The sequence below is a fragment of the Emys orbicularis genome, chromosome 6, assembly GCF_028017835.1.
Source record: "Emys orbicularis isolate rEmyOrb1 chromosome 6, rEmyOrb1.hap1, whole genome shotgun sequence".
Taxonomy (NCBI): Eukaryota; Metazoa; Chordata; order Testudines; family Emydidae; genus Emys; species Emys orbicularis.
In genome coordinates this window covers 112,199,880-112,226,588 of record NC_088688.1, presented here as the reverse complement: position 1 = coordinate 112,226,588, position 26,709 = coordinate 112,199,880, and the positions used below count along the sequence as shown (strand labels likewise).

At 40.5% G+C, this 26,709-nt stretch overlaps 1 protein-coding gene across 1 annotated transcript in view; it reads right to left on the bottom strand.

Moving 5' to 3' along the window:
- The window catches only part of GLDC (glycine decarboxylase), a 68,805-nt gene that overhangs the window by 38,549 nt on the left and 3,547 nt on the right, over positions 1-26,709 (bottom strand). The window contains exons 3-7 of the mRNA XM_065405918.1: positions 14,991-15,126; positions 5,446-5,610; positions 5,000-5,077; positions 3,856-4,003; positions 3,405-3,601 (exon numbers count right to left, since the gene is read on the bottom strand). Coding sequence (XP_065261990.1) covers positions 3,405-3,601; positions 3,856-4,003; positions 5,000-5,077; positions 5,446-5,610; positions 14,991-15,126 — 724 coding nt within the window. The remainder of the gene's footprint in view (positions 1-3,404; positions 3,602-3,855; positions 4,004-4,999; positions 5,078-5,445; positions 5,611-14,990; positions 15,127-26,709) is intronic.

Genomic DNA, 26,709 nt, shown 5'->3' with positions numbered 1-26,709 from the left:
AAAGCACTGGTGTTTATCAAGGGCTACAAAAATTTTCCACAGATTTTTAAATTGAACACTCCTAGGGGCACAGTTCAGATACTGCAAGAAAGAAGGAACCCTCTGCATATGTAATACCTGCTACCTTAAAGTACTGTTTAATACATATAATATTAGTTGAGTAATCCATTGATACTAGCCCAAGATGATGCTAAGTGTTCGTACCAATCCATCATTCTGTGCAGCTCAGTTATTTTCTTAAAGAATTTCTAATATTTAAAGACTTTCAGAGCTAGAGAGGAAAATTTGAGAGCAACAATCTTGTATAAAATGAAATGTTTCAGAACAGACATTTCTAAGACTTCAGGGCACTCGATAAACTAAACTATTCACAAACAATATTTGCTCAGCTGCTGTCTGGTGTCCGAGATAAAGCCAACTGAATCCAGCAGTTGTCCTAGGGTTTCCAACTATACAGCTTGGTTCCTTCATCAATTAAAAGGCCTCCAGCAAACAACAACAATAATTTGAAGGTCATAGCATAAATTGCCTTTGGGAAATATTGTAGTTCTGACCATAACTTTACATTTTAACTTTTTTACCCACAATGTTCTGGTGACACAGTGTGAGATGAGAACACACTTAAAATGTAAGGCATGCCCTAAAGTACTATAATATCGCATAGCTTTAGTAAATAAAATGAACATTCTTTCCCCCTGAGATACACAACTCTTTAAATTGATCATAGTTTGAAATAAGCATGCTAGGATATGCTACAACAAGGGTCGGCAACGTTTGGCACGCAGCTCGCCAGGGTAAGCACCATGGCAAGCCGGGCCAGTTTATTTACCTGGTGACATGGCAGGTTCGGCCGATTGCGGCCCCCAATCACCGTGGTTCGCCGTCCCGTGCTAATGGGGGCGGCGAGAAGTGGCAGGGCGAGGGATGTGCTGGCCGCGGCTTCCTGCTGCCCGCCCCCATTGGCCCGGGACGGCGAACCGCGGCCATTGGAAGCTGCGATCGGCCGAACCTGCCGCGTCAGCAGGTAAATAAACTGGCCCGGCCCGCCAGGGTGCTTACCCTGGCGAGCCGCATGCCAAACGTTGCTGACCCCTGTGCTACAAGCTTGATTCATGATTCTGAAGTCTAATGCCAAATGTGACAGGGTGTACTGGGCCCTTTGAGGCCCCCTGCTGGAAGCCTTGCAGTCTTACCACAACCCACCCCAGAAAAGAGAGCAGTAAAGGTCTGTCCTCCTGGCCTGCCTAGAAAGTCTGCAAGGAAGCAGCCAATCAAAGCCCAGCAGGCTCAGTTAAAAAGAGCTGCAGGGCCTGAGTAGATCATTGCCTGGCAGTGACCACAGCTGCACAGAATATGCTCCTTGATGGAGTTCAAGAGTGAACCAGAAGATGGGTTCTGGTAACACTGACATTCTGCGAGAAAGAATTTCAGCCCTGAGGTAAGGGTGAAGTAGAAGGGGCTATGTGGGAAGTGGCCCAGGGAACAGCAGTAGCAATTATTAAAGGAAGCAGCATGTGGCTGCTATTAGTAGGGTCCCTGGGTCAGGATCCAGATTAGTGGGTGAGCCCAGGTTACCCCCTCCCCTGCCACTGGCAGAGTGGCCAAATCCCCAAAGAGGGGACAAGTGTTGTTTAGAAACCCAAGAAAGGGGCTAGAATTTAAAGGGCTCAAGGATGGGGCTGAAGACCCTAGAAAGGGCCAACCATTTGTTGAACTTTGTTACTCCCCTGGAAGGGGATTGAATGTGAGAGGTGACCGGGCTGGACAGCTGGGTCAGTGAGAACCTCTGAGAACAAAGTCTCCAGTGATGAAGCCCTGGGGCACTTCTCTATAACAGGGCAGGGATGGACTTAAAGCTAGCCCAGAAGGGGCTGGGAACTGAGCCCAGAGACAAGACTGCAGATACCAACATGGGAAAAGCAATAGTCCTTGTTGGACCTTTGTTACCCTGGAAAGGGTTCCTTCATGTGTTTGTGTGAGACTTGGCCAAAGGGCTGAGCCACTGAAGACCTGCCTGATGAGGATGACAGGGGATGCAGGAAAAGAAAGGAGTGCAGGATTGCACACGGCCCAAAAGGAGGCGCTCACGAGAGGTGAGTGCAGTGTCACACTAAGCATATTGTTCTTTGGGATAAATGTGAGAAGCAATGTAAGAAAAGAAAAAAAAAATGTTCATAAACATGCTAGTGGTAAGTACAAAACGTATTAATATCAGAAGTTGTATAGTTTCAGAAGCATGTGTCGGGTTTTTGTTCCAATATGTACAATTTTTAACTGACAGTTATAGTGTATTCCATTAAGCGTGTTCTCAATATTCCAAAACACTACTATACTGGGTATAAAACAGGTATTTTGTTCAGTGTTTTCCCTCCTCCTTCCCCCTTCCCCCCCCAGTCATTAAGAGTTTCCCCACCTTCACTGCATTATGTAGTTCAAGTTTCCTTCACTTAAATTTCTTGATACCTCAACAGGTTTTCTGAATTTTCTGTCTGCTTCCTGAAGTTTATGGTAGTGAGGAGTGAATCTCAGTAAGGGTTCAGATAAACATTTGAAAGTCTGGTAAGCTCAAAATTAGTAAAGTAAGTGAAATACTGCTAATTCGGATGGCCTGCATGTCCCACAAAGTGAGATGTCCCTTCAGTGGGGGACCTCAGACTCACATGAGGACAGCTCTCCTGGCCACCAATTTTTTTTTTTTTAAATCAAAATTATTGAGCTTTTAAACTATTGCCCACAGGCCCCACTTCTTTAATAGAAACGAACTTAGATACTTCTGCTTCTGAGTTCTCTCAGTGGAGAATTTCATTCTCTCAAGTTTTCTCTGTAAACAGTGTTTTACTTTACCCAATTTTTTTTATTATAATCTTGGGGAAATTTCAACCATGCTTCATTCTCCTAACTTATGAGAAAAATAGTGGAATAGTTAGGACACTGGACTGGGGGACCCAGGTTTAGTTCCGCTATAGAGCTGTGACACCTATTGGGATCCAGGAAGTGGGTGGGCGGAAGTGTGCTGTGTGACCTTGGGCATGTCACTTAGTCTGTGTCACAGCTCACCATATATAAAATGAAGATACACCTCTACCTCGATACAACGCTGTCCTCGGGAGCCAAAAAAATCTTACCGCGTTACAGGCGAAACTGTGTTATATCGAACTTGCTTTGATCCGCCGGAGTGCGCAGCCCCGCACCCCTGGAGCACTGCTTTACCGTGTTATATCAGAATTTGTGTTATATCGGGTCACGTTATATCGGGGTAGAGGTGTAATTGTATTTTCTCTACCTGAAAGAGCCGTTGTAAGGATAAGTTTATTAAAGATTACGAGGTGCTTAGATACTATGATTTGGGGAGCCATATCAGACATTTCCAGCTGACAAATTAAAGAAAAATGTCCCAACTTTACCTTGTAACTCCAACCATTCTCCCAGGCATCATTCTCACCAGGTTTTCTTTGACAGCAAAGAAGGCAGCATGTGGTCCCCCATAACAGAGTGGTACCCCAAACCTCTGGGAGCTACCCAGAGCAACATCCACCCCAAACTCTCCTGGAGGCCTCAAAATACACAGAGCCAAGAGGTCAGTAGCACAGCAGACAAGAGTCTGAAAACGTAAGAGCATAGAGTTGTTAGCCTCTTCTCTGAAAGCGCACACAGTGTATCAATTTGGGGAATCAAGATTCTACTTCAAACTGTTTTATAGCATTCATGTGAAACTGAAGCCTAAAAGTAGTCTTTGCTCTGTACATCATCTATAAAGAAAATTACAGTGCCTACAATTATAGCCGAGTTAAACGTCAGAACTAGTCCGGGGGGGGGGGAGGAGAACGGGACAACAACGATACTACTTAATCTTACCCCATTTTGGCGGGCTCTTTCAACTAGTTCAGTGAAGTCTTCCACCTTCCCCTCGGTATCTGGGTACTGAAATAGCACTCCACTGACATCTTTACCACTGAAATCCATCTCATGGGGCAATTTCAGCTCAATGACAACACCACTGTAACTGCAAAGCAAGAGATGGAACGCAAAAGTTATTGAAGCCATTTCATACTTTGGGATAACATTTAACAGATTTGACTTCTTCACTGATCTAGGGAATATTTTTCTTAAAGTATAGCTGATTGAACATGCTTCCCACTGCTACACAGTTAAGGAAGTGCGAGCATCTATGGTGGTGAAAGCTATATTGTGCCATAAAAATAGCATGTGATCATGAAAGTAAAGATCATCATATTGCATATGCCGAAGGGAGCAAAATTAACTTATATTTTGCATTTCCTAACTTTGGAGGGCTTGGCTTTGCAACTTCTATTTACATTCTCTTAATATAGGATTTTTGTATGTAACTATGAATTTATTAAGAGTTTGTGTCACTAAACCTTATTGATTTCCTTCAAAGTAATGCATAATTTGCTAGGTAAGAGAATGTTCAAATGGAGTTCAATGCTCAGATGTGCACAGGTATGTTAACAGTGCAGACAGGAGAAATATTTTGTTTCTATACGTTTACCTCCATTTTAAAAATTGTGAATTAATTCACGTCTGTTTATTTGGAAGATAAGTTAGTTACAAACAAGATTGCATCCATCATACAAAATTACTGTATTTGCTTTACATGGACTAATGCAATATTGAACCAGCAAGATGTTTAGCTGCAGCTAAACAAGGTAGAAATTTAGGTACTAGCTATTGGAAATGGATCTAATCAGTTAGTTCAGCCCCTAAACTGGATATGAATGAAATATTTTACAAGGTTTGCATGAATTATCCTAGGGGAAATCCTCAGTATCATAAAATACTTACAGTATAGCCAAAGTCAGTCCCCAAACTAGTACTGTAGGTTCTCTTACATTTCCCAAAGCACACCTATTTATCAACATAATCAGTGTTGTACTTGTAATATTCAATCTTTGATCAGTATAGAACAAGAGGTGTGATGGTAAAATATTTCATGTGCTTGCTTGTGCTACTTATTAAGCAAGATGGAGATTGGCATTACTTTGCTCTAGTTTGGACTACTGCTATCGTTTGAGGGTGGCATCGGACATCAACATAGAACTTTCTCCTCTTGTTGTGCCTGTTTAAAAGAAGGGGGGGAAAAGGTTAAGTGGATCAGGGAACAAACTAAAACTCAAGAACAGTCTACAATGGAACAGTTGCTTCTCTCACCCACATACACATGTTTTTATTATAATACATATTTCACACCGAGAATGTTCTGAATTCTGAGAAATGCAATTCATAAATGCAAAGTAAGAAGTATTATATACAGTTAATTTTGTGTTTGTGGAAAATACTAGACTAGCACTCCAGAAGACTGATTCACTGTGAGGTACAGTGTCATTTTTAGTCCACTGAACCATTCAGTCCCACATAAGGAAATAAAGCAAAACACCTCACAATTCTTTCTTGAGTCTAAATTTGCAATCCATTTGCGTGCGTTACCTGTGACATAGTTGCATAGCCTCTGCTGCAGCAGTCCCCTCATCCAGTAAAGATGCATTGGCCACATCCATTCCTGTGATGTCACACACCATAGTCTGGTAATTTAACAGGCTCTCCAGTCTACCCTGGGAAACCTCAGGTTGGTAAGGGGTATACTGGGTAACCCTGTTAGATAAACACATTTTATATATCAGGTCACTAGCGCTTCTTTGCAAATGGATTTAAACAAAGTATTTCTCTCCCTCCCTCCCCCCCCCCCCCCCGCCCCACTATTTTACATGAATATAAACAGGGAAATCTGTTCAAAAGCACACTAATGTGTTTTAGTTGTTCCAGGAGGGTATTAAGAGCATAGAAGTTGAGAACATTTATCCCGCCAATATTAATTTGGTTCTTTACTTGGCAAATAGATATTTTTTTTTCTCATTTTGAACAGAATTTAAGTTAAAATTTACTATTTTTGAGATCATGAAATTATTAGAATATTTATCTGTAATTACGGAGGCAAAGGAGCTAACACTTCTGGTTGGGTCAACAGAACTTAATTCTCAGCAACTGAGGGGTGGAGAAAGTCTATCGGGTCATAAAATATTTAGATCTAATACAAGTTCAACATTTTGGTGTTGTGCTTTTAACCAATCTGCTTTTAGAAATCTGATGTTTGCAGCCAATACATTATTGAAACGGTCAAGACATTTAAAAATCTAAGCCTAAAATACTTATGCCTGACTACATAACTTTATGAAGTATACAAGTGTGCAAACAAACTTTACTATCCCCTTAATGGCTACTCCAAAGCGATAATGGTTCAGAATACTGGGGTGCTATGAAGAAGTTGGCTCTGTAATAAACTGCTCATTGTGGCAGCTGGTATCCAGCTCATTCAGTTTCACATCAAGGAATTTACCAATTCACAGGCAATTGTCTGTCTTCCTTTTTAATGGAAGAAATCCCACTCAAAAAAACTCTAGTGTTTAATGCAAAATAAGGGTTGAAAAGTCAACTAGAGTTACGTCTACAAGCTCAGCCTTAATGGTAAACCCTTAAAATATAGTCTCTTGAAAAATCAAAATTTGTCAGGTACAATAAATTATGATGGGGGAGAAACACAACTGACTGGAATCTCAAATAGCCTTACATAAAGTAAGTTACATCATAGTATGTAACCTTCAGAATTGGTTTGATCTTGAAGTCTCAATGAGATCCACAAATAAATCAAGTCCGGGTAGGGGGAAATCAATTCAGTAGTTTTAATACTATTTATGTTTGAAGTTGTACAATCCAGGATTTGAGATACTCCAGAGTTCGCACTGCAAAAGAAATACAGTATGCACCGAGAGATAGATTAAGATTCTTCTCTGAACAAGGATGCAACACTGCTGAGGACTTTGACCGCATCTGCGGTCAAAAATGCAATAGTCTCTGAAAGCACCAAAAATAAACCACACAATGCACCAGAAAAAGATACAGCTTCTCCCTTCTAAATTAAAATTCTGGAAAAAGTCTATATTGCTAAACTAAGTTTCCCTTCTTCAGGAACTCAAAAAGGAGTTAAACAGATTCACAATTTAAAAACCTTTTCAGAGTATTTATCAAAACTGAACTCTGATGGAAACCTATTTTAAAGCAACCATGAGGAAAAAATTGGAGTTGGGAAGGGTAGGGGGATTTTAAGCAGTTGTTTGGTTTTCCTTATAGCCTGATTGAGATGGAGGGGCGGGAAAGTTCTAGATACCATTGTTTGCCCCTCACAGTAAGCTAGTGTTTCATGGACAGGAAAAACACTATACAAAAGAAACCACGGTTATATTGAAAAGTAACCACTCTCTTATTTCCATAGGATACTTTAATACATTGAAGTAGAGATAAATGGGAAGAGATCAAAGTTACAATGAAAGGTTCAGAATATGCAGCTCTAAACAGATGTCAAGGAAGCTGAAGGTATTTTTCAGTATCCCAACACACAACAGAAAGCAAATGTTTTCAAGAAAACAGTTAAACATTTTTCCATTTGGAATGATGTCTGGTAGTAATTTTCATATTCGAGACATTTGCCCTGTTGTACATACAACCTGTGTTGAAGTTTCTCAGTAAGGAATTCATCATCTTAGGGCTTCCCAATTCTGCTCCCTGCTGGTATGGCTTACAATAAGGTTTGATGCATGTGACAGACAATACTGCAGAACTGGACATAGTCACTAATACAGCTTAGCGATATCCATGTTCTGACTTTGAATTGCAAAAATATTTACAACAAAACAGTTTTAATTAGTTCTGCTAATGAGACAAAGTTTATACACACACCACAAAAGTCAAGGAAGCGTGGACCTCCATGTTAGTACAGAAGTTCAACAGTTCTCCTGTACGTTGTATAACCACTTATTCTACGCTAAAACACAAAGGAGTTTGTTTTAACAAAGTTCATTTTGAAAGCTAGTTCACCCTGGAATATGGCCACAGACACTGCCAAAATCCTGGACTTTAACAATTCTAACTTCAAATCATTAGTTCAAATAAAGTGGCGCTTTTTTTTTTTATGAGATCCAGGGAATCAGATTTGTAGGAATTTCCCTGAAATCTGTTTTGTATTAACAAGGCAAATATTTGAAGTTTTTATACAGCAATTTTGTCATAGATAAAATTGGGTTCCTACTAAAGGAACTTTGACGGTAGTATATCTGCATAATAGCAACTACAATAAATCAAATTAAAAGGAATGATTAGCATAATGACCAGGAACACAAACAGGCTCCTGTGCAAATAAATTGGAGGAAAACATATGGCCCTCACTCACTGTCTTTTCTGATCAAAGGGAGTTTCTACAAGTTAACATTCCCAAACTAAATTTCAGCAGTCTGGCTGTGATTTAAAGGAAGCACTCCGAGTGGCAAGGAGATTTTTTTACTTAAACAAGCCAGTATGTTCTAGAGCGGTCTGGAGACATGAGATATGAAAGTTCAGTACTTTCTCTTAAAGAAAAAAATACAAAAGTCTTAAGTTAAAACTAGAAATAGTATGTGTAATGAGTATGGATTTTTCTCTGCTTCTCTATGCTTGTTTTTCTGTCACTGTGCTTAGACTTGTTCATCTGTATGACTATAAGCTCTAAGATGTTATTGAAAGTTCTGAAGGTGCACTCTAAGGGTATGTCAACATAGCAAAGAAAAACCCACGGGTGGCCCGTGCCAGGCAACTCGAGCTTATGGGGCTCGTGCTGCGGGACTATTTCACTGCTGTATAGACTTCCAGGCTCTGGGACCCTCCCACCCTGTGCTTTTTTCTTTGCTGTGCAGACATATCCTACGCATGCCTCGCAAGAAACAAGCTTAAAAGATTTGTGAAATAGCAGTAACTATCCCTGAAGCAGGGCAGGCAGACATTGGCTGAAAACCTGGGTTTCCTAGTCAAAGCTTGGGCTACTGACCAAAAGAACTGGCTTAGAAAGTAGTGGAAATCAGAATGTTTCAAAGACAGGCATATTTTATTTTTGTTAATGAATTAGAGTCCTTATTACAATTCTGAAAATAATTTTTATTGCTTCCAAAGCCAACTCTTTTGGTTCTACTTTGCCTCAAACTAGATCTCTGCTGGGAAGTATTGATGAAATGGCAGATTCCACAAAGAGACACAACTCTATTTTAAAATCTTTCAAAAATACAATAAATTGTTCAGTACTTTTAGAAAATAGTTATGTATATACTTATGAATGTTGTTTACAAGGTCTAAGAACTTATCTAGAGTTTTCATTTAGTGCTACTGTATTTTTTTCCCAAATGGTTAATGAAACAGCAGTTAAGTTGATTTACCCAGCATCTGTATGATCTCTCGAGGTCCTTTCCAGTCCTATGATTCAAGGAGTCATCTGGTCCAGTCCCCTGCCCTCACTTGAAGGTTTATATGAAGTCTGATTCTTGAGAATACAGCAAGCCTTAGGAAGACTGTCCAAGAATATACTTTCTATAGTCTTGCTTTTTCTAGCCTGTATCACTGAACATTATGTGACCAAGAATTACTATTTCCAGTCATGGATCAGTGCTAATTGTTTTCTTCCCTGCTGGAAGGGACCTTGAAATTTCAGAATCCAATCTCATGTGCCACCAGGGCTAGAAATATACACTATCTACCGCTACGATGTATGGATTCCAGGGATACAAAGCATTCATTTTGAAATCTTAATGGGTAAAAAGTCACAGCACCTTTAAAAATGAGGATATTAAAGTTACCAGAACCCCACCACTCCTACCAGGATTTGTGACCGATATCTTCATGAGACACAAGGTGAGAGATAATCTGCTTTATAATAGAAAGCCAAGACTCCCAGTATTTAAATTTTTTGAATTATCTGACTTTTTTCATTTTGAGTATCATGTTCACTATTAAATAAAATCAAGATTGTGGCAATAAGTGTTATATGTAATATAGACAGCAATATTTGTCTACATAAATTAAGGCATAAAGACGACACAATGAATGTCTGTCTGATAAACACACATGCAGAATATTCTAAGTATTACAGACACAATTATGTTGAACTTTAAGGTTGCAGAGTTAAACACTCAAATATTCAGAAATGCCAGATTTAAGTTTACTTGTGTAACCTTCATTCTTCCCCCCTTATGCATATGCATGATGATACAGTCTTTAATTATATGGTTGCATACTATATTTTTCCTTTCAGTGCTTAAAAAAATTACACTGGTCCTGAAATATTTTTATGGGTCCATCTGAAGCTCTATTAAGGATCCCCACTTGGTTGAACCACATTTTGGCCTCATTAACAGTGCCTTCCCAACCCATGTAAACTAAACCACAGGGATTTTTACTGCACATCCATAACCTAGTGTTGCCGTGCACTAAGCACAGCACCCATCAACATGCAGAGCTCATGAAAAGAGCATTGTTCCCCCCCCACCCCCAAAAAACACTGAAGTTGCTTTAAACAAGTTACTCAAGTATACTCAGCATAGAATCCCATTGATTGTGATAACATACTGGGTTTCAAGAGTACCTAAGTGACTTTAGAGCCAAATTTCAGTTGAGTCAATGGGACTAAGGCCCTTTGAAAATTTTACCCTTTTGCTTGTGTGTTTTTCCTGAGCATGCACTCGTTGCCTTCAACCTCATATATACTTTTTTTTTTTAAAATGAGCCTTACTCTTATAAAGTGCAATTTTGTAGCCAAAGTGCACAAAAGTCAAACGACTCAGTCTCGAACACTGTGATATAGACAATGAATATTACTCTAAATACTAACACGAAGATGAACACGATTAAGTCTAGACTTGTTGTAATCTTATTTATAAAACCAAATATTTTGTAGTCTTTGGTGATTAGTTTACATTCATGTCACGTCACAGGAATTAATTAGCTCTGTTTCTAGGGAAACAGTTCAACACAATGATAATGTGAAGACTATCAGGAATCATGTGCACATAAATGTGCAGCGTTTATGCAGTCCTGCTCTGCTGTGCAGTTTACACCATACTACAGGGTTTTGAGGCAGGTAATGTTGAATACCCAGAGAATAGAAACTTTTTTTTAAAAGTAAAAATACTGATTAGCCAATGCTTTATAAAACGGCCAATATTTTGCAGTGACCCACCAGGAAAAGTCTTGTATGGATTTCAGAGAGATGAGCTGCTATAAATCTGTTGTACACAAAGACTAAATGGGTTTTAAAAATAGCAGGCCACTTGGTTCTGTCTCCAGACCTCAAGAGCTAACTATGCTAATACCACAAAACGGAATGTCCTCTCAATGATAAAATGAAACCTAACTCCCCCCACCCCCACACTTTCCTATGAAATGTGTTAAGAGTGAAAGTGTCATTAGAGCTTGCAAGCAGCCTGTAACTATATACAATTCCTATGTAACTGGAGAAAAAGGAAATCAAGTAATTGATATAGTGTATATCCTGAAAAAAATCGAACAAGTTTTTGCCTAATGGAGTTGCCTGGTAGAAAAATCCATCATTTAGAATGGATTGGAGATTACAACCTTAAGACTCTCATTGCTTACTAACTTTGACCGCCCCCTCCCCATCCCAAAAAAGTAAGCCGCCTTTTCGACTGAATTCTCATCTTGTCTCAAATATTTTTTTTTTATAAGTTTAATTTTTGAAGCAGATTGATCAAGGTGACTTTTAGAGTACAGAAATGCTAACATATTTCAGACTTCAAAAACAAGCACTTTTCTTGAAACTAACTCAAACAGCCGCTATTTATGTGTTCAAACTTCAGGCATTTATAAGGACTAATGCGTAACCTTGTTCTGACAATTTTCATTTAAAAATATTTAAGCTATTTAGTCTTTCATCGTGAAACAAAGTTGTTGTTCACCATTGTCTGGATAAGTCAGCTTGTTCTGAGACTCCTACAGAGATGCTTATTTTCCTAGAAGCTCTAACTTCCCTGGAAGACTGTTCTCTAGCAAATCTTCTAAAAACACACAATATTCCCATCTGAAAAACACTCTCTGCTAAATGAAAACCCCTAATCCCTTCTCCCTCACTTCCTCACAGTGCCACACCCAGTTCTTTTAACAGAAGACTCTGCATTGGCCATATGTCTCAAACTGAGATGTACGCACGCCAAGTGAACAATTCCTTTCTACCCTAACCCACTTTCCAGGGCCATGCTATATTTCAATATTAAAAAAAAAAAAAATCCTGAAGTGTGCATATCTTCTGTATTAGGATACTCGGAAGTTGGGAAGGAAAGAGCTATGTCATGGTGCATAACTGAGCAGAAAAGGTAAGCACAGCGTCATGGGAAATACTAGACTATAAAACATGGGGTTGGAATATTTCAACACCTAGCATTTAAAATTCAAGACTTGCTAGAGAAGTTTGATTTCTTAAAACCATAAATTTTGCAGAGATTTAGAATGGCTTTTTGCACTCCAGCATAAAACATCATCCTAGGACTCAAAAGCTTAGGCTTTTGTGTGCTAAGATGTGCTTTTTAAAAAAAGGGCATTCCAAAAATGTTTTCCTTAACTGTTTTACCAACACTAAACTTTTAAAAAATATGTTTTAATAACGTACTTTTATGCAAGGGTGACTTGATTACAGTTTAAGCATCTACATGGGAAACAAATATTTAATAATGGGCTCTTCAGTCTAGCTGGGAAAGGTATAACACAATCCAATGGCTGGAAGATGAAGACAGACAAATTCAGACTGGAAAAAAAGATATAAATTTTTGACAGTGAGAGTAATTAACCACTGGAAATTTTAGCAAGGGTCGTGGTGGATTCTCCATCACTGGTTACTTTCTAAAATAAAAATTGGATGTTTTGCTAAGAGATATGATGTAGAAATTATCCTGGCAAACTTCTATGGCCTGAGTTTATACAAGCACTCAGACTAGATGATCACAATAGTCCCTTCTGGACTTGGAATCTAATCTATGAATCCACTTGCTGTCTGACTTTTTTTGCATTTCATTGGAGAGTTTCTATCCACTTTTAATATTTGCACACCAGCTCAGTGCTGAAATATTTAGGTTGCAAATGCTGCAGGATGATGACTGGGACAAGACAAATCTAGCCTTGTGTTAGATGTAGTATATAACAATACAAAAAGGTGCAATTTGGGAGAGGGCAGAGATACCTGATGTTTAAGTAAAGCAAAGAGACCCAGCCTGGCACAGACTTCTTAGTTGTGTGGAACAATGATTAAGCAGGGTTAAAACCTTACATTTATTCTCAGCGAGCCAGTTTTTCAGCATCCCAGAAAGGGATCTCGGCTGGCTGAGAATGAACATAATGTTTTCAGTCCTTAACGAACACTCCACAAATCAAGCTTAGAACTTAGTTACCAATGCTTTTTACAGTGACTAGTTTAGCTGTGCTTATATTCTACTTAATTTTTTTAATTTTTTTTTTTTTTTTAAATCGGAAGCACTGTCTTCTCTACCTTTTTAAAAAACTTTGCTTTTATGTAAGACAAAGTTGATTTGGCGGTGAAGACTTAAGTTGAGGTCTTCACTTCTGTACAGAAAGGAGGAGAGAATATTTATGGCAGAGGTCCCCAAACTGTGTGTGGTGTGCCCCCCTAGGGGGCTGCAGAGGAAAATCCAGGGAGCATGATGGGGCCCAGGCCAGCCCCCACAGGGGGGTGGAGAGGGAGTGCCAGCCAGAACCAGTGCCACTCCACCCAGCCCTGCCCCCACAGCTCCACACCTAGACCTTCAGCTCCGCTCCCAGCCCCAGCTTCTGCCATCTTACCCCTGGCTGCGTCCCTCACCCCCAAGGCACGACCCTGCTCCCAGGGGCAGGAGTCACAGACAGGGGTAAGGAGGGGGTGCGATCCTGAAAAGTTTGGGGACCACTGATCTAGGAATAAGGGATTTCAGATGTGCATATGGATGGTGAGTCAGAATATTGGATGGTCTTCAGTCTTTGTGCAGAGTGGGTGGAGATATGGAGGCAACAATTACAGTTGGCATTGGCACATTAATGCTCTAGCTTTTTCCATATTTTAATTTTGAATGTTGAATATTCTGTCCAAATTTGTGGTTGGGGAATATTTAACATTTTGACCATGCTGTCTTCATCAGGAAATGTCTTTAAAGAGGTAAAGGGCCACGACTGTCGTCGTAGTGAAGCACATGGTATAAAGATAATCCAAGAAGTAACTAAAGGAAATTTATCCTCTTCAGATTCTTGAAAAATAAGTCAAGTTCTAGTTTGACTGACAATACTCTAAAGCTTTCCAGATAGGAGCATTGCTGTTGCATGAGCTCTGAGAATACACTGAATGAGACACTCAGTGCATCTAAAAATTCTTAACAGTGGGTAAACTTAATTTATTCATCTACTTCAGTAACTGCTAAACAAAGAGAAGCACCCAAATTCTGACTCTGTATTCAAGACATCTAAGCTTCCTGGTTTGAAAAACTGAGTTAGAGAAATCTCATGGGCTAAAGATTTCTGCAGCTTTCTACTTCCTTCCAGTCAGTACAAAACCATCATTGTTTCTCATGAGTCAGATATATCCACCAGGAACTGCAGATGCCAGCGAGAATAAGTATTTTGAACCTCAAAGCTTAAATTTTGGGCAGAACATAAAATTATTTTAATCTGGGGTCTTACTTTATATTTTTCTCAAAATAATTGAATTTATGAATGTTTCTATTCATGTCAAAGTATGGGTTAAGTGAACAAGAAGTGTGAACTTTCCACTCATAACATTCATCTTGACTCGAGTAACCTTATTTCTTTAATGCCACCTGTTTAGCTAATAGTCTGCATTAGGCACCAGATCTTTCAAACTAAGGAGATGCTCTATTCGTGAAAAAATAAGTTACAATACCTTTCGACTGCCACATTATGGATTAAACTCCTGCTAAAGCCAGGATGACAAGTTTTATGATTCCCTTAATCAAGTTTCAATCTGACCAGCACATCACCTGTATCAAGAATGGGAATGTCTTGGCAAACAGCAGTGTTGTTGTATATCTTTGTCTATGAATCACACTTATAAAAAAAAAAATCTATATGAAATATTTCTATGCTTGTAATCAGGAAGTGATATACATTACCATCCTGCATTCTCCAACAAATTCCGCACGATGGCCTGAGGTACTGAGCAGTTGTAATAACCCATGCCAATGTAGGACCTCCAGATTTTGTTCTTGTTTGCAATATTGTGTAGAGTTTCAAGGATTTCATTTTCACCTGATTGAAAAGAAAATGTTATGTTATACAGGAACAAATGTTAATTGTTTTGACTCAACGGCCTTGTTTGACTTGGTGTAGAAATGAGCAGTTGTCAACAGTTTTAGAACAAACTAAGGGAAGAGACAGTAGTAAGTGAGGTATTAATCTAGAATTTAAGTCTCTACAGATCAAAATATTTTCCAAAAAGGAGCAGATTTGAGTAATGCTGACATTATACATTAACTTCCATTTCTCCTCTTCCCTTATAGGTTGCCTTTGTGAATAGTTGCATCCCACTAATCTCTTAACATGAAAGATTTAGTTTTAGGAAACTATTCTTTTCTTGCTTTAGTTCTACAATACTAATACAGTGTAGGTTATTTAAACAAAGTAAATGCCACTATCACAGGATAAACCATTGCCTAAATCTTCATAAGATTCCAAACATTTTCCATACTACAGAGGGAGAATGTTGTGGATTTTCAAACCCCACGTGCTTTCTGGGGCAGTTGTGTATGCATGAATACAGGCACTCTAGGAAGGGACCTTTACTCACCTGCAACTGGCAGAATCAACAGCTAGATGAAGTTGTACATCATTCATAATTAAGGTTTAGTGAACAGGTCATAAATAGATCTCAAACTTTCCCAGCTTCCTACCCAGGAACATCAGAGGCTAGAATACTAAGGAACTTTATATTTTACCTTATTCTCAGTAATAATATGCCATGTGCAGTGGTAATACAAAAGATTTCTCCCTTCAATTCTGATGCAGTTTATTCCAGAAGGAATTATAGAACATAAAACTGGGCAAATCAGGTCAGTTTCGTAGTAGAGTAGGCTTTGGAATGGACCTCTCCACCTACGTGAAAGGTTACAGGGCCATTGGCAGAAGACACATTGCAACTCTCACTAATCACAAACACGATAACGAAAATGTTTAAGTTGTGGTGCAGATGAGTAATTGGTTCCCCCTCCTCCTCCACCACCACCACTAGTGTATTCGTAAAGTCACATTCACGGCAACTGGTTCCCAGAGGTTAATGGCTTGAGGAAGTTGTTTTCGCAACTACTTCCAACAAGATTGATCAGATTTGAATGGGATGGACCACTGCCATGGTGCCATGTCTGATTGGAATTTTCACACATGGTGACATCATAGTGTCTTTTCTGCTTTATGTGGCTATAGCCAAGGGGCAATTTATGTGCAGGAAGTGGAGCATTTGTTCAATGCAGTCACAAAATGTGGTGGCCTAGATATTGGCCCATGACAGTATTTGTCATGTGTAGAGGCTGGCCTCAAAACATCAACTCTTTTCACAGACCAAGCTGTATGATACTTGATGACCATACTAACTGCCCTGCATTGTATCTGAACTGGTGATCTAAAAGTGTGGTGGTTCCGCCCCCTCCCCCGCCCCCTCCCCCGCCCTGTATCACTACCAATATCTTGAGCAATCCATTCCTTGCAAATGCAAATGCCCTCTTAAAGTGCATGGGTTTATCCAGCCCTGAGTAACGTTTCCTTTCTGATAAGAAGAGAGCAAGTTTAAAGCCAGAAGGGATCATTGTGATCACCTAGTCTGACTTCCTGCATGTTGCAACCCACTGAACTTCATCCACTCACTCCTATACTAGGCCCATAATCTCTGGCTAAATTACTGAAGTCCTCAAATCAGGATTTAAAGACTTCAAGTTACAGAAAATCCACCTTTTGCTCTAGTTCAAACTAACAAGTTACTTATGCTCCATGCTGGAGAGAGAGGTAAAAAACCCAGGGCCTCTCCCAATCTGACTTGGGGGACAGGGAGGGGATTCCTTCTTGACCCCAAATATGGTTATCAATTAGACCCTGAGCATGTGGGCAAGACACACACACACACACACACACCCCCAGCCAGACACCTTGGAAAGAATTCTCTGTAGTAACTCAGAACCCTCACCATCTAGCATCCCATCACTGGCCATTGCAGGTATTTGCTGCTAGCAGTCACAGATGAGCTATGTGCCATTATAGGCAACCTCATCACAACACACCTTCCATAAACTTAGCAAGCTCAGTCTTGAAACGGGTTAGGTTTTTTTGCCCCCACTGCTCCCCTTGGGAGGTTGTTCCAGAATTTCACTCCTCTGTTAGAAATCTTAATCTAATTTCAAGCCTAAACTTGTTGATGGCCAGTTTAAATCCATTTGTTCTTGTGCCATCGTTGACCCTTAACGTAAATAACTTTTCTGACTCTCCAGTGTTCATCCCTCTGGTGTATTTCGAGAGCAATCATATCTCCTGTCACCCTCTGTTTGGCTAGGCTAAACAAGCCAAGCTCCTTAAGTCTTCTCTCATAAGATAGGTTCTCCATTCCTGTGATCATCCTAGTAGCTCTTCTCTGCACTTGGTTCAATTTGAATTCATCTTTCTTAAATATGGAGACCAGAATTGCATACACTATTCCAGATGAGGTCTTACTAGTGCCTTGTATAATGGTATTAACACTTCCCTTTCTCTCCTGGAAATACCTCGCCTGATGCATCCTAGGACTGCATTAGCTTTTTTCATGGCCGCACCACATTGGTGGCTCAGTCATCCTGTGATCAACCAATACATCCAGATCTTTCTCCTCCTCTGTCACTTCTGATATGTCCCCAGCTTATAGCAAAAATTATTGTAGTTACTCTAAGTGCACTCTGCACTATTACATTTCTAATATTCCAATTTTCAAGGTCCTCCAGATCTTCTTGGGCCTCCTCCATATTGGCAGTACCTCCCAACTTTGTGTCATCTGCAAACTTTATTAATATTCCCCCATTTTGTACCAAGGTCATTAATGAAAATGTTAAATAAGATGGGTCCCAAGACTGATCCCTGAGGAACTCCTCCTCCCTCCAGCCTGACAGTTGACCTTTCAGTATGACCCATTGTAGTCTCCCCTTTAATAGGGTTACCAGATAGCAACCGTGAAAAAAAACGGGAGGGGGGAGGGGGGTTAAATAGGTGCCTATATAAGAAAGTCCCAAAAAATGGGACTGTCCCTTTTTAAAAATTGGACATCTGGTCACCCTACCCTTTAACCAGTTCCTTACCCACCTTTCAATTCTCATATTAATCCTCATCTTTAATTTAATAATTTCCCATGTGGAACTGTATCAAATACCTTACTGAAATCCAGGTAGATTGGATATACTGCATTTCCTTTTCTAAAAATTGATTATCTTCACAAAGAAAGATCAAGTTGGTCTGGCACAATTGACTAAGTTGTAATTTATCCTAATTTTTCCTCTATGTTTTGAACTATTTTCTCTTTCAAAATTTATTCCAAGACCTTGCATACAACTGAGGTCAAGCTAAGGGGCTTGGAATTTCCTGGATCATTGCCCCCCCAGCCCTTCTTAAAAATAGGTACTATATTAGCAATTTGCCAGTCAGAGGTAACAGCCCCCAAGTTGACAGATTCATTAAAAATCCTTGCTAATGGTCTTGCAATTTCATGTGCCAGTTCACTTAATATTCTTGGATGGAGATTATCTGGGCCCCCTGACCTGGTCCCATTAAGCTGTTTTGAGTTTGACTTCTACCTTAGATATAGTAATTCAGACTTCTATATTTCCATTCCTATTAGCCACCCTGAAGCTACCCTTAAGTTCCTTATTACCTTTATTAAAAACAGAGGCAAAGTATTCATGTAGGTGTTGGGCCATGCCTAGATTATCTTTAATCTCCACTCCATGCTCAGTGCTTAACAGTCCCACTTTTTTCGTTTTCTTTTTATTTATATGGCAGAGGTGGCCAAACCACAGCTCTTTTACAGTTAAAGTGTGGCTTGCGGAGCCACACACATTCTCTCTCCCCCTGCCTCCCCCCCCCAAATTCTCCACCTACCAGACTGGGAGCTGGGAGCTCGGGGCTTCTGCCCTGCAGCAGGGTGGTGGGGCTAGGGACTTCTCAGAGCTTCAGTCCTGTAGGGTGTGCCTGCTGGGGCTTCAACAAGAGCAGGCCTCCCACGGGGCTGAAGCCTTGAGCCCCAGCTCACAAACTTCTGACAATTGTCATATTCAGCTCAGAGGGTAAGTAAGCTTGGCCACCCCTGTTATAGGACTAAAGAAGCTTTACTATTGCAAGGTCCAATTCTGCGTGGCTTTTGGTAGTTCTCACTTTTTCTCTATGCTTTCTGACCGCCAAGAGGTAACTTTCCTTGCAGATCCATCCCATCTTCCATTCCTTGTAGGCTCTCTCTTAACCCATTTGAGATGTTTGCTCATCCAGCTTGGTCTGCAACCTTTCCCCATGAATTTTTCCCCCCTGCTTAGGGTGCAGGTTTCATATAGTTTCTGCAACTTTGACTTGAAGCAATTCCAAGCTTCTTCCACATTCAGATCCTTCAATCCAGTCCACTTCCCTTAATTCTTCCAGGTCTGCCCTTTTGACATGGACCCTATTTGCAGACTTATTTTTATTTATCCTTCCATTTAGTTTAAACCAAATTAGATCATGATCACTCAAACCAAGGTTGTCCTCTACAACCATTTCTTCTATGTGGCCCTAGTTACTTGCCAATACTAGATCTAAAATGGCATCACCTTTTGTTGGTTCAGTGACTATTTGGTGAAGAAATCTGTCAGCTATGACATCCAGGAATATCTGGGGCCTATCGTTATTAATAGCATTTGTCCTCCAATTTACATTTGGGAAATTGAAGTCTGCTGGGAATTGTGTGATTATGGGATTTTTTTCATAAAAAAAATACTGAAGAGGTTTCTATTCATATAAAAATCTGATTCTGGCAGACTCCATTTTATTACCCAGACTCCTTATGTTGGTGTACGGACATCTTAGTTGTTTCTGTGTGGCATCCCCTGATTCCTTGCTCGATTAGGTACAGTCATTCTGCTGCCAAGATCACCTACCTGACCATTACTGTCAGTGGTCTTTTCTCTTGGACGTCTGTTCCTTTCTCCATTGCTGTATCCTCTTACTTGATTTTTCCTCCTGCTAGTATTTAGAAGCGGGAATGATGATTACATGAGCATCTCTCAACGGTGTTCCCAGAATTCCTAGTCTTAAAGCTCTTTTAATCAGTTGTGCCAATCTCCATCCAAGAAGTCTATTTCCCTTCCTAATCAGGTGGAGTCCATCCCATAAGAACGCTCCTCTGTCCCTGGATGCCTTTCAATGGTCAAACATCCCAAATCTCTCCATCATACCATTGTCTAAGCCATCTGTTGATCATCATAATTTTGTCTTCCCTTCACTCTCCTCTTCTAGGGATAGGTTGAATCCCAATGAAGATCACCCGAGCTTCCATTTCTTTAAGCATCTTCCCCAGGCTGGCATAATCTCCCTTGATGCATTCCAGCAAGAATCTATCATCATTATTTGTTCCAACATGAAGAACAAATCAGTGGATTCTTTCCTGCTCCCATAGGATCCTCTTCACTCAAGTCTACAACCTGTATCTTAGCTCCTGGCAACCAGCACATGCTTCTGTTCTCCAACTCCACTCTAGTGACAGGCCTCTATATAATTGAGGACTCCCTACTAAGAACAGACGGGCCGCTTATCTGCCCTTCTTAGTAGGGAGTCCCCAGTTACACAGACCTTACTCTTCCTGGTGTTTGGTGCAAGTCTCCAGCTGTCAGTCTTCTGTTTTCACTTGCAATCTTCTGTGAGTCATCCTCTATTGTTCTGGGACTCCAAATCTCAAGGAATATAAACGTGTACTGGGGCCATGTACTCCTTGATGGAAGGCTTGTGCTCTAGAATACAGACTCATTTTAAAATAATATGGGGTTTCTAATCCTCTAGGTGGTCAAGAGAACTTTGAAAATATGAACCCTCTGTAAAAGATAGTCATCTTAATTAGGTCTAAATCAGCCTACAGCAATGGATCTGGGTGCTAATTTTTGAAACCCACTAACAATTTAAGAGTCAATATTGCTAGCTCTTACACAGCAGACTGTTTTTAGGAGAAACCACCCACTAATATGCTAATTTTACAAACCCAAATTGTCTAAAATTGCCAAAATCCCTAAAGGTTTCCTTCCCAGCTATCAATCTTCAGTTTCTCCACTCCGCCTCTCAATTTATTATGCCATTATGTCTTGTCAATTTTTTTTTATGACATATCAAGAACTGTCTGGCTTCAGATGTTGCTACTGCCTTAGTATCCCTTCTTCCCCAGTTAATCAGACTTCATAATGTGGGTGTTTACATAATAGTTCTCCCCCTTCTAGAAGTCTGGTTTATTAACAACATTCAAAACACCACAATTCTTCCGGATCACAATCCTAGTCACAGAGTTCTTATGCCTGTTCCTGCTGAAACTTCACTCCAAGCAAACTTGCTTCCCCTAGCCTTCTGCTTCAGAACTAAGGAGAGCTTCAGCATAAAGCAGTGGTTTTCAAACTTTTTTTTCTGGCAACTCAGTTGAAGAGAACTGATGCCTGCTACTCAACGGAGCTGGGGATAAGGGGTTTGGAGTGTGGGAGGGCTCAGGGCTGAGGCAAAGGGTTGGGGTGAGTGCTATGTGGTGAATACAGAGCTGGGAATGAGGGGTTCAGGATGTGGGAGGGGGCTCTGGGCTGGGGATGAGGGGTTTTGGGTGCAGGAGGGAGCTCTGGGTTTGGGGGGCTCAGGGCTGGGGCAGAGGGTTGGGGTGCAGAGCTCTGGGCTGGGGGTGCAGGCTCTGGGGTGGGGTCGAGGGATTTAGGGTGCAGGAAGGGGCTCTAGTATGGGGGGGTGCTCAGGGCTGGGGCACAGGCTTACCTCGGGCAGCTCCTGGTCAGCGGCGCAGTGGGGGTGCTAAGGCAGGCTTCCTGCCTGTCCTGGCACCGCGGACCGTGCTGCGCCCTGGACGCAGCCAGCAGCAGATCCACCTCCTAGGTGGAGGCACGCAAGCGGCTCTGTGCACCTCTTGCCTGCAGGCACCGCCCCCCCAGCTCCCATTAGCAGATTCCCAGCCAATGGGAGTGCGGAGCCGGTGCTCTGGGTAGGGGCAACACGCGGAGCCCCGTGGCCTCCCTGCCTAGGAGCCGGACCTGCTGCTGGCCGCAGCACGGTGTCGGAACAGGTAGGCACTAGCCTGCCTTACCTGGGCAGCACTGCCGATGGGACTTTTAACCAGAGCTCTAGTTCTTTTATATCCTGCAGCAAGCCTGATTGCTAATCATGTTCCCATTACGTGGTCCTGAACTGAAATAGTTGCAGGTGAGGCTGAAACCTAGACTCTCGTAATGTGTCAGCTCACCCTATGAGTGGCAAGTACTGAATTTAAGAGATGAATAAGGTTACTGCAGTGGTTTATATAAATTTAAATTTTAAAATGGAGAATTTCCACTTTGCTACCCCGAGTGCTGCCAAATCCAGGGATCTTGTTGCAGAATAGGGGTCCAATTTGCCCCTGAATACTCAGGCCTTGAAAACAAATTGCACTCCTGCATATTACTCTTCTCTGAAGACAGGCTGTATGAACAAGACTAGTCACATTGGTCACAATGTACAACATTTGTATGTATTATTTATACTTTACAATGTAAACACTCTGGTCTTAGATCACAGATTTATTTTTAACTTTTCCTCTCCAGGTTGTGAAATAAGAAAGCATCATACTAAACTAGGCAAAATAAAATTGATAAATGAATAGATTAAGAAACACATGGAAGTCAGCCAGCACACTCAACCTCCTGCTGCCAGTTTTCTAGGGCAGCACAGATTAAATGCTTAATCTTCGCTCTCTCCACTGAAAATAGTCCAGTAATCCTTCAAGTACCTTAGCTGACAAATCTTTTCTTGCTGAATAAATAAATGCAGTTGACCTTGTTTCTTTCCTTAATTCAGTGATAACATCATCAGAGGCAATACTAACAACAGAGATCATTAGTCTCATGGTATTGTTATATCCAAATCATGGAAGAGAACACTGCAGCTTCTGCCAGGAGTTCAATGTTCACATTTATGGATTTCACAACTTCAACAAACAAGTTGCTGCTTTTTAGCAGCAAGAGCTCCCACTGCTACCTTGCCTTACGTAAGTTTCCAATTTCTCCCCCCTCTCCTTCCTGTCTCTCTAACACACCCATCTGATGTATGCTTTCTAGAAGCTATAAACCACTTAGTTCTTTGTGTGATCTATATTGTTTCTTCACAGCTTTGCTTAGATGACCTGATTTTACTTATTTGAGACCGACTAATCTATGTAAGATGACAGTCTGAAATCAGAGCTCTGCATCTTTCCACTCCCATCCCACACAGTTCTACTTATCTGAATGTTGTTCTCCCACTTTGTCACTAAGGAACAGGTAACACACATCTTTGTATGACAAATGATGCTAAAGAACAGTCTCATGATATGTCTAAGAATGCCCAGTTCTGGAATGTTTTAAATGAACAGGCACCAGTCCATGCAAATATAGCTCAGAATCATTTAATCAATAAACACTGGAGTGGCAAAACCCACTGTCCATCTTGGATGGAGAAGCACCAGAGTAGGCGGGGAAGGGCTCTGCTGGCAGTAAAAATGTGGCCACTGGTCAAATGACACTGAAAGGCAGGGACGGAGGACAGCAGTAACACATCACAGAACAGATAGCAGAAGAGCATGGATCTGAGGTTGAGCCATAACCAAAAAGCAAATGCCAACTAACAATCTGTTTTGGTGAATATATAACACTCATTTCACTCCTGTGATGCAATGACAAACACACCTCAGTAGAATTATAGCACCTTAATTCACAATTAATGTATGCCAAGTCAAATAACGTTTTATTGGTTAGTAGTTAAAACTTCCTAGACGTGGTCCCTTGCCCACTAAACGCTGACAGAAAAGAGACACTGCACAGAACAACGAAAAGGTAAGGAGAGTGCTCAATTTTTATTTATTTATTTTGACTTAATGTATGTGGAACATCACAGGTGCCAGGAGGAGAGAGAGATAAGTCAAGGACATCTTATGTACCCTGGATTCTGTTTGGGAGGGGAAGCCAGTGTCAGTGTCTTTTTCCTCTGGAAAGAATCTCTATTCTTTTATAATAATCTTCACACTGTATTGATTAAGCATAGTCCTAGTTCAGATTTACCACATCAATGACATTTCCTTCCCCCTCTTCCATCCACCCATTGGCCTTATCTACACTAAAGCCACATCTATACCAGGAACACTTTACCAGTATGGGAATACCAGTATTTTATGCCAATATAAATTGCATCAATGCTAGGAGAGCTTCTCTGGTAAAGCTGTGCTTTTACCTGTATACCTTATTCCACTAGCCCGAAGTGAAAAAGCTGTAATTGTGAAAGTGAACATTTGTGGATATAACTGCATCACCAGTGGCTTCTGTCAGCACAGTTATATTGGTTACGGAAGGGATCACACCTCTCAACACCGCTGACATAACTATTCTGACAAAAGCCTATAGTGTAGATGTGGCCAATGAAATTTAGAACTTATAGCTCACTTCTAGAGTAATTTCACTGATAACAGTGCAAGATATAATGCAGACAAGTCTTCTACATCTTTGCTACTGCCATATCAGGAGTTGAAAGAGTGTACTTCACATTTAACCACAGGTGCCCAAAGCCACATGTCATCCCTCCAGAGCCATACCACTCCCCTATACCCATTTCCTCATTAGGAGATCATCTTTATTGCTGGATCAGTTACACTTAGTTAATATCAAGGCCTTGTCTACCATTGAAAGTTATCAGTTCTACAGATATAAACTCCTGTGTTAACACTCTTATTGCAGTATGAGTGACTTTTTTCAGGTTAGTTTAAACCCTTTGCTAAGTAACAAGCTAAATATAAAGCACCACTCGTATTAGAATAAGTGTTCACATGGGGTGGAGGAGTTATACTGGTATAATTATATTGTCTTAAATTCACACACTTATTCGGGGGGGGGGAACCCTCCCACATAGACAAAGTCCAAGAAGGTATACCACTACCATAAGCTTAAATAAGGCAGAAGTTGAAAGCACTCAATTCCTGCTTATTCTGCATGAGTGGAGGTTTTTTGTTTGTTTGTTTTAAAGATGTGTATCCAACCCAAACTTTGACTTCAGTGGGACTTGAGTACATGCTTGAATGCTTTCCTGAACTGATCCGTATTCTCTGGAATAAAAATATTCGATGTATATTTTTAAAAGCCCTGTTACACAAGAACTATTGACCTAGTCCCAACAGTCACATTAGGAAAGGGTTAGCTATTTAAAATGATCAGGTTTAACAAAAAATACTAGTAAAGATTACTTGCCCCACTCCCACATAAAATGTGAAAATTCTGCGTACATTTTGTGAATTGTTAGGAGAAGGAAATTTTTTAAGAGTTCATCCAATATGTTTTAAATTAAATGTAATTCTCAAACAAAAGTGACTTTCCACACTTCTCTTATAGATTAAAGGGAAATAATACATACATACCACATTTCTATAAGAAATTCTACTTGATAGCTAGAAAGACAGCCTTCCCTACATTGGCTCATTAGCTAGGAGGCAAGTTTGATCTAGCTCTTCTGGGTACAATTTGTTCAGTACCAAGTTACACAGTTTTAGACAGAGCTTTCTAGTAGATCTTTAAACAGATATAGTCTTCCACCAACAATACAAAGGAAGACATGGAAAGCTTGCCACATTCCAAAAGTGGGCAAATTCTCATACTGCCCCATCATAACACAAGGGGGGGGAGGGGGGAGAAGGGAAGTAGGACAAAAAAGTGGCAATGCACAAATGGAAAAAGCTATTTCTGAATCCCACGTGGTGCCTGGATCAAAACAGTAATTCAAATAATGGGAAATAACAGAAGGCACAAATGAAAGTTTTGTGCTCTAATGAACTGGAGAATATATGCAAATATGTTTGAAGGAGATGGGATTAATTGAGGAAAAGCATGGCAACTTTAACATGGGTCTTTTGCAGAGCTCCTCAAAATCTGATTTTCAATTAACATAGTAGATACTATTTCCTCCATATATGCATCCGAAGAAGTGGGCTGTAGCCCACGAAAGCTTATGCTCTAATAAATTTGTTAGTCTCTAAGGTGCCACAAGTACTCCTGTTCTATTTCCTCCAAATCATTTTATTGTTTCTTCATCCCAGAGAGGAACATTTACAGTACATGTGGGTACAAAGTGTAAAGGAACATCTAGTACACAGGCTTTTTTGATATGTAACCATGTAGACATAGCAAATGAGTTACTCATGTGTTTAAACCACACTATTACAACAAGGAATCAATTACACAATCTGTCCCCTTCTGCTTTCTAGTTGGGCTTCTGAAGTGCCTGAAATTTCCAGTTCCCAAGCACAAACCTAAACTAAATAGGTTTTTAAGGGTCACTGTTGAACAGAAAGTAGCAGGCAATAGTCAATTGTATTCCTCTAAAGTTTACTTTTCAAGAATCTCTTTTTTAGCATAATAGAAAAGATAAAATAGGGTAACAGCTGGACCAGTCTCCAGTTAACTAAACAAGAGGTTAGCAAAGGAGGTCTTATGAAGAAAATATTTCCAACAGCTACCTGCCTGCCTGCCTCAGACAGCGAGTAGAAAGTAGTTATGATAGAACATCACTGGGGGGGGAGTTGTCACAGAGTGTGGAGGAGACAAGGCCCTGCAC